The sequence below is a fragment of the Cannabis sativa genome, chromosome 5, assembly GCF_029168945.1.
Source record: "Cannabis sativa cultivar Pink pepper isolate KNU-18-1 chromosome 5, ASM2916894v1, whole genome shotgun sequence".
Classification (NCBI taxonomy): domain Eukaryota; kingdom Viridiplantae; phylum Streptophyta; class Magnoliopsida; order Rosales; family Cannabaceae; genus Cannabis; species Cannabis sativa.
In genome coordinates this window covers 51,847,743-51,856,989 of record NC_083605.1, presented here as the reverse complement: position 1 = coordinate 51,856,989, position 9,247 = coordinate 51,847,743, and the positions used below count along the sequence as shown (strand labels likewise).

General features: G+C 32.1%; 1 protein-coding gene across 1 annotated transcript; it reads right to left on the bottom strand.

Annotated features, from left to right (window-relative positions):
• Positions 1-5,277: 5,277 nt before the first annotated feature.
• On the bottom strand, positions 5,278-7,504 carry LOC115703882 (uncharacterized). The gene is made up of 3 exons (XM_061116515.1): positions 6,538-7,504; positions 5,872-6,380; positions 5,278-5,724 (listed from the first exon to the last, which is right to left on the bottom strand). Exons 1-3 carry the CDS (start codon positions 7,502-7,504, stop codon positions 5,278-5,280), a joined length of 1,923 nt encoding a protein of 640 aa, XP_060972498.1.
• Between the last annotated feature and the right edge of the window lie 1,743 nt (positions 7,505-9,247).

Here is a 9,247-nt window from a genome sequence, read left to right as displayed (position 1 = left end):
TCTATCTACAATATGGTGTGCTTATCTATTCTTTGAGCTCCTATACACATGATAAATTTGTGTAGCATTTTTGGTAACTTGAAGTTGAATTACTCACTGCGAAGTATTTTTGGAGCAGGCAGATCTTAGCAAACCAGAGACAATTCCTGCAACGTTGGTTGGCATTCACACTGTTATTGATTGTGCCACAGGGCGCCCAGAAGAGCCTATAAAAACGGTAGGATATAACTAATAATTTTCTCTACAGTAGTTTCATATTGATTGGTTTTTGCATTCTTTTTATGCTATATTTCTTTTTTCCTAAAAACAAGTAGAGGAATTCATGTGTCATTCAGCAAGCTCAGTATATATCTTTATGGTAAAGGTGCAAATATTGATTCCAGACCTTTGCTAAGCAATCATTTTTCCCTTAAACTAAGCTCTTTATTGTGTCTTCTTTATTTTTCAGGTCATTAATCATATTTAGAGAATGTCTTCATCTGATTTTGAATCTCCGAAGAAAACATCTAAAAATACGCAATCCCCTTCTTCTACTCGTGGTGTGAAAAGAAAGTGCATTGGTGAAACATCTAAATGGAACAAGGTTTTTTCTAATTATTCTCTTAAAGTACCAAGCTACTTATTTTCCATGCTCTTTTATTTAATATCAGTTTATTCATGATTTATTTTCAATGATCTTTTATATTGAAATTTAATATTAATTCATCTTAGACTAGACTAATTTGAAACTTTTATTTATTTAGATTTAAATTTACCTAATCTTTTTTTCCCTATTATTGTAGCTTACTTTTAATAATTTACCAGGTTACTTTTATTAATTTATGCAGGTTCCTCAATATATGATTTCCCAAACAAAGCGATTTGGAACAAAAGTACAACCTTTCAATGATCTTTCTGTAATTTCTGACTTGAACACTACTTTCACTAATAAACAGAAGGAGTTATTTAAAGCAACACCTTTTGGACAATTTTTTATAATTTCCAAAGGATCTTAAAGTTCAAGCTCAGTTAGTACATCACCATCATGTTGAGAGAGGTCTATTCGATGTCTGATGATGTTGAGTTTTGGTTTAAGATAAATGGGACTATGGTAAGGTTCTTGATAGAGGAATTTTCATTGATTACTGGACTGAAATGTCATGGTAACGATGATGATTCTATCTTTGTTGAGAAGGATGAGAGTTTAAAGAAAGTACTTTTTAAGGAAAGCAAGGGTTTGATAACAAAAAAAGAAGTTAGGAATGCTTTCATTCGGAAGAGAGCAAAAGGGGATGTTAATATGGTCAAACTTGGTTTGGTCCATTTTCTTGCTAATTTTTTATTTGGTACTGTTCCTGAAACCAAAGTGAGCAATTTCTTTTGGAATATTGTTGATTCAGATGATGCCACTTTTCAACAATTCCCATATGGTAAACTTTTATGGGAAAAATCTCGTCATTCAATGAGATTAAGTCTCATGAAAAAAGAAGAGATTTTTGAGAAGATGTTTGATGAGGAAACAGGAAAAGTTCAACCATATTCCTACAAGCTATTTGGTTTTCCATATGCATTTTTGATATGGATATTTGAGACTATTCCTGCTCTTTCTCCAACTTTTTGTGAGAAGGTTTGTGATGATGCTCAAAGGATTTTATGCTGGAAATGTACACGCAAACCGAGTTATTCCACATTAAATAAGAAAATTTTTACCCGAAAAAAGGTAAATTTATTGGTTTATTTATTGTAGATTTAATTGTGGTTATTGAAATGTAGCTTAACTTTTGTTAGAATTGGTTTTATAAATTTATAATACTCATGTTAATAAATATTTCTGGTTTAAAGTAACAAGATTACTTATTAATTTTGTCAAAAGTAACAGGTTACTTTATCATGTTTGTTAAGTAACCAAGTTACTTTAGAGCATGCTGAATATTCTTATTATTTTTTTGTGTAGCTGGAAGTAGTTCAGTTGCTACCTAAAGAATCTGAGAAAGAAAGTGAAACATTAAAGGAGTTTTCATTCCAACCCAAGTTTATGTTTAGAGAAGCCCCACAAACAGATGTTCAACCATTGACGGAGATTCCAATTTTAAGGCCTAGTACTTCAGTACCTAAAGCAAAAGAAAAATCACCTGTAAGTATTGATTTTTTTTTTCTTTTTCTTATGTTTTATTTTCACTTCATTTTGTTTTATTAACGTGTTTCACTTTGTTTTAGGTTATGGAAACCAAAAATTACAATGCCGAATTCAAAAAACTTGATAAACGGATGAAAGATATCTTATCAAACCAAAAAAATATTCATGGCGAACTTGTGATATTCAACCAAAATTTTAAAGATTTTTGTAAGATTCTAAGTGAATACACAAGGAGTACTCCATCCGGTACATCTAATGTTGATAAGTGTGTTCTTGAAAATGATGTTCCTCTTACTAAGGTAACCGGTTTCTTTTCATTCTACAACTAATGAATTTAAATTGCTAACTTGTTTGTTTATTTTAATTTCAGAAGGACAAAATTGAACATTCTTTATCTGGCCATGAAGTTGCTGGTAATGTTCATGCGGATGATGGATATGTTGACCCTCAAAATGAGGTACAAGAATAAATATTTATCCTATTTATTTCTAAGTATCAGGTTACTTTTTGTAGATACTTATTATCATATTTTAAGTTATTATTCTTGGCAGGAACTCGAAGGCAAAAAATTGATGGGTGCTTTAGTTATAGAGGATCATGATTGTACTGATGAGGTTGTTGATGCCGCTTATTCTGGTTTCAGTGCAGCAATGAAATTTATTCAAAAATCCAAAGGAGAAGGAGCTCAAGTATGTTTTAATAATTTATAATTATTTCATACTCTTTTATTTAAAATTTTTGTTGTCTTATGTTTTCGTGTTATTTCCAGATTACTAAAAATGAAGAACCACATACACCTTTTGTTGTTGTTTCCCTTGATTTGAAGAGCACAACTGAAAAGGCCAAATTGTCTACTGAGAATATGGTTGATTTAGAGAAAAGGGAGCCCAAACCTTCTGCGATCTTTCAATCCCCTTTTGTTACTGATTTTGGTTCATCAGAACCTGTACCAGTAGGGAAAAGGAAGAATTTAGAGATTGTGAAGGGAATCATTCCCTTTCGTAAGGAGATTGGGAAGAATGCTACTACTGAAGAAACACAAGCATACAACGACTGGTATTTTGAGGGTTACAAACCTAACACTAAGTCAGTATTCTCTTTCTTCTTTTATTTGTTTTTTTTTTTAAATTTTCACTACATAATTTTATGAATTATTCTCATTTCTATAATTAATACATTTTTATTTTTTGATTGTAGAAATAAGTTCGTGGCTGACGCTAATGACATTGATTTTGATTTTGGGATCATGCACATCAAAAAAAAAATATTGGTTTTACCAACTTCAAACTTGTGGTCAATTTTTGTCTGATTCTGTAAGTATATTGTTTTATTAGTTCAAGACCAAGTTACATTATTATTTATTTTATAGTTTGATTGAAAGTAACCTGTTACTTTTCATTTCTTTAATTTATGCCTTTCATTTTTCAATTTGTTATAAATTAAGTGGCTAATTGATTATCCTCTCTTTTTTATTGCAGCATATCAATGTTATTATGTATTATCTTAGGAAAAAGATCATGCACAGTGGTACTATCAACTTATTGGTTACGATTACTGATTCAATTTTCTATAAAGTTGTTAGAACTACTTATGAGAGTTACTTAGCCAACGGCAGCAATGTGATCAACCAGGAAAGCATTATTGCAAAATACATGTCTGGACAATCATTATCATGTAGTGTTCCATGGTATTACCTTGATCATGTTGCGATTCCAGCTCATGTTACAGATGAAGTGCATTATATTCTTGCACATTTCAATATTAGAGAGAGGTGCTTGGTGGTGTATAATTCTCTGACTCTGAGAGTGAATAAGAAACCTGTTGAGAAAACTGTTACGGCATTCTCTGTGTTGAGTCCTTTGTTTATGGAGTGTATTGGCTTCTATAATACGAGGGCAGACATAGACTTCAATCAAGGTCCATATGCAGTTGCAAGGTCTCATCCTTTGGCTATAAAGTTTGCAAAAGGTGTTCCTCAACAAGAAGATTGGTAAGTAACATATTTTAATTTCTATGTGGTATTTTTTTATTAACTTTAAATGTTATTTTTTTAAAAGTATTTTCACACTTATTTGCAGTGACTGTGGTGCATTTGTGATTGCTTTTGCTGATCACATAATTCATGACACCATAAATGGCATATCTCCTAAACTCAACATTGCCAATTATCGTGATGACCTTGCTGTTTGTCTTTACCATCATGCTAAAAAGAAGCAAGAGGATGGGTACAAGACTGATGTAGAGGAACCTGAAAAGCCTGAGAAAACGAAGAAGAAGACTGGTGTAGAGGAACTTGAAAAGCCCGAGAAGGAAAAGAAGAAGACTGATGCAGAGGCACCTGAAAAGACTGAGAAGAAGAAAAAGAAGGATGTTGAAGAGGCACCTAGAAAACTTGAGAAGAAGAAAAGGAAGGTTGTTCAAGAGGCACCTGAAAAACCCGAGAAGAAAACGATGTAGTAGTTTTATATTTTTTGTGTGAACATAAATTGAGTTCTTATTCTTAATGTCTCAGGCAGGCTCTTTGAGATTTCATACTTTGTTTCAAACACACCTAGTTACTTTCTTATATTGTTAGGTTACTTTGTAAAGCATGACAAACAAACCTGGTTATTTTTTTTCCTAATCTTTTTCAATGAATAGGTGTCTTCTAATTCTTGTTTCAGTAATAAAAATTGGATTTAGTAATGATGAGCTGTATTATGTACTAGGTTACTTTATAAATCATAATAGACATACTAAGTTACTTTTTTTAATTAAATCAAGACATCAAATTTTATAAGTAAAAAAATTAAAATTATACTTGAAACAAAAACAAATCTGTATAAATTGAAATTTTAATGGTACCAGGTTAATTAATTTTCTTAATTGAATTTCAAAATACTGATATTAGGTTACTTTCTTATGTAGTTAGGTTACTTTGTAAAGCATGACAAACACATTAGGTTACTTTTTTCTTCTTCATTTTTTTTATTATTTTGATTTAAAAAAAAAAAGTATTCAAAGTTTGATCAATATTCATTTAAGCAAAAGAACTAATGTTTTCCCAAGGTAAAGAATGTAACAAATCATTACAACCTTATGTAGTATGGTGTCCATAGTAACTTGTTCCTTTTTTGATGAATGAATATAACGAGCAACATCCTTAAGTAAAAGTAAATGAATCATTCTCTTGGCTTGTGTGGCTTCTCCATAGGTGGGTTTCTGCACGTTTTTCTATTATGACCTGATTTGCCACATCGTCCACACTTCATAACCACTCTTGGCTCTCCCCGTGCTCTTATCCTTCTCCTCCTTGGTCTACCGGGAGGAATTTTTCCTTTTGGAGGTAGGACAAGTATGTCCAATTCTTCTGGTAGACTCCATTCATCCTCATGTGGCAAAGGATAAACTGTTTCTGCATAAGTTGCTTTCATTGTTTCAGTTTTGTAGTAAGCAGAACAAAACTCATAGCAATTTAGCCTTTTTTTTGCAATGACAGCAAGTGCATGTGAACATGGTACTTCATCTTCTTGAAACCTTCTACATGTGCATGTTTTCTCTTGAATATTGACTATATAAGTTCCTCTTTCTTCAATCACTTCTGAAAAAATAGTTTTGCATTGTCTCACCTGTCAAACATATGTAAAATAACAATAAAAAAAAGGTATTACAAATAATGTCACCTGGAACAAATTTGTTCAGTATATTAATATATCAGGTTACTTTATTTTAGTTTTCAAAATATAGTATTAATCAATTAAAAGCAAACAACATACCTCAAATTTAGTAGATTTTAGATAGTTCTCTCTCAATACAGCTTCAGCTTCTGATGATATCGCTGTAAAGGTTCCATTCGCCTCATTTCCATTAGTCCAAACCCATTTTTGTACAACGCTTCTTATGCATTCCAACATTAAGGTTATTGGCAAATTCCTTGCCGCTTTATTTGCTGCATTAATAGACTCCGCTATATTTGATGTCATCATGGTATATCTCCTTTTTGGTGAGTGAGATCTCGCCCATGTATGGCAACCTACTTTTTCTAAGTAAGGCCTTATACGGGCATCTATTTTGTCAAGAGCAGCCATATAGTACTCAAACCCAACCAATGTATATGCTTTTGCTACTTTAACAAAGTTTATAGTCAAATCATCTCCATGGATATGAAGATTGGCCTTAATGTTGTTAAGTAGATGAAAAATGCATGCTCCATGGAAGACATTAGGGTATACTGTTTGAACAGCATTTTTGATGCTTTGATGTCTATCAGATATGATTACTAGATCTGCAAAAATAATTTTAGTGTTAGGATTTTACTGTTGGTAACATGGACAAAATAATAATTTTATTCTGAAAGTAAAAGTAACCTGGTACAAAAAAAATTAAATAGGTGACATTTTACAAGAATTAGAAACAAAAATAAGATAAATACAACAGATTACCTTTACGTTCTCCATATGTTTCTTTGAGCTTTGTGAAGAAATATTCCCAAGCTTCATCATTCTCTGAATCGCCAACACCAAATGCTAATGGAAAAATATTGTTACTTGCATCCATTGTAGATGTTGTGAACAATGTGCCTCGATATGAAGATTTCATGAAGGTTCCGTCAACCACAATAATTGGTCTACAATGTTGCCATCCTTTGATGGAATGTGCATATGCTAGATACAAGTATTTGAATCGATCTTTGTTATCTGTGGTCAAGCTAGTAATGGTTCCAGGATTTGCTACTTTTAACATATGAAGATACATTGGTAACTGTTGGTATGATTCATCTGTCTTTCCTCTTACCAATTCTATAGCTTTTTCTCTTGATCTCCAAGCTTTTGAGTAACTCATAGATACTCCATAATCATCAAGCATATCTTTCATGATATCATTTGGTGTGTGCACTCTCTTGATTGTCGTAAATTTTGTCTTGATGAGCTCTCCAATGACATTGCAATTTGCTTGTCTATGATCCTCCATGATGACTTCCAATGAGCATGTGTGCTCTTTCACATACTTCCTAACTTTGAAATATTCAATATGTTTGAATGTAGAAGCTCTAACATACCATTTACAGTTCTCATCCACACAAGTGACAACATACTCTCTTGGTTCTGATCTCTTTGTTCTAAATTGAAAGTTGTTGATCATGGCATAGTAGCAAAGTCCAGATTTGAACATTTTTTTATCTTTGAAAAGTTGTCCTTCTACTAATGTTTGCAACTTGTGAGTTTCAATGATTGTCTTATCTTCTTCCCCTTTTCTTTTGTTTCTTGTAGTTTCTTCAATGATGAAGTCAGCAACTTCATTAGTATAATCAGCAAGTCTTCTGGAATTATGGTTACTTGAGATACCATCTTCAAATATCTCACTTTCAATTATTGTTCTTTCTTGTAGTACCAAGGAACCAATCCCCATGTTGTGTATTGCAGCTTGATTTTTTTCTGAATGTTGGTAATGTGTTTGGATCAATTCATGATTAGTAACCTGTCACAAAAACTAAAGTTATTCTTTTAATTAACATATAATATTATTTCAAAATCATATATGTTTAATTGTTACCGTATTTTGGAATGAAGTATAATAACATTCTTCTATGCACAATGGTAACTCAAGTATAGAATTGCAACTCTTCTTCAAGTCTATGTAAAAAAGCACCGAGTTGTTAGTCAACATCTTTATCGGTGGCTCACTTTTAGTTACTTGGTATGAGATCTCAACATTGTCCCAAGTAGTGTTTATTTCATTTTTGATCAAATTTCCAAGATAAAATAATGAACAATTCTTTGGAATATGTACACCAGCCACTTTGTAATTTGAGTAGCAGTTACTTTCATTCCACTCTCCTCCATAATGAATTAATGCTTTAACAAAATTCATTCTCCAAGAAAATTACAAGTACCAGGTCACTTCCTGAAGCAAAAAGAAAAAATAAAAATCATTTATACAGATTTGTGGTATAAGAAACACAATCATATTCAAATTGTACCCACAACACAACGAACACAACCATATTCAAATTTAAAGTTCCATGTTACATTCAGAGGCAATAAAAAACCGTAAGATTGAACTAGCAGGTGACTTTTTTCAAGGCATGGTATTTTTTTGCTATAAATTGCACCCACAACACAACGAACACAACTATATTCAAATTTAAAGTTCCATGTTACATTCAGAGGCAATAAAAAACCCTAAGATTGAACTAGCAGGTGACTTTTTTCAAGGCATGGTATTTTTTTGCTATAAATTGCACCCACAACACAACAAACACAACCATATTCAAATTTAAAGTTCCAGGTTACATTCAGAGTCAATAAAAAATCCTAAGATTGAACTAGCAGGTGACTTTTTTCAAGGCATGGTATTTTTTTGCTATAAATTGCACCCACAACACAACAAACACAACCATATTCAAATTTAAAGTTCCAGGTTACATTAAGAGGCTATAAAAAACCCTAAGATTGAACTAGCAGGTGACTTTTTTCAAGGCATGATATTTTTTTGCTATAAATTGCACCCACAACACAACAAACACAGCCATATTCAAATTTAAAGTTCCAGGTTACATTCAGAGGCAATAAAAAAATCCTAAGATTGAACTAGCAGGTGACTTTTTTCAAGGCATGGTATTTTTTTTGTTATAAATTGCATCCACAACACAACAAACACAGCCATATTCAAATTTAAAGTTCCAGGTTACATTCAGAGGCAATAAAAAAAATCCTAAGATTGAACTAGCAGGTGACTTTTTTCAAGGCATGGTATTTTTTTGTTATAAATTGCACCCACAACACAACAAACACAACCATATTCAAATTTAAAGTTCCAGGTTACATTCAGAGGCTATAAAAAACCCTAAGATTGAACTAGCAGGTGACTTTTTTCAAGGCATGGTATTTTTTTGCTATAAATTGCACCCACAACACAACAAACACAACCATATTCAAATTTAAAGTTCCAGGTTACATTCAGAGGCTATAAAAAACCCTAAGATTGAACTAGCAGGTGACTTTTTTCAAGGCATGGTATTTTTTTGCTATAAATTGCAGCCACACCACAACAAACACAACCATATTCAAATTTAAAGTTCCAGGTTACATTCAGAGGCAATAAAAAACCCTAAGATTGAACTAGCAGGTGAACTTTTTCAAGGCATGGTAT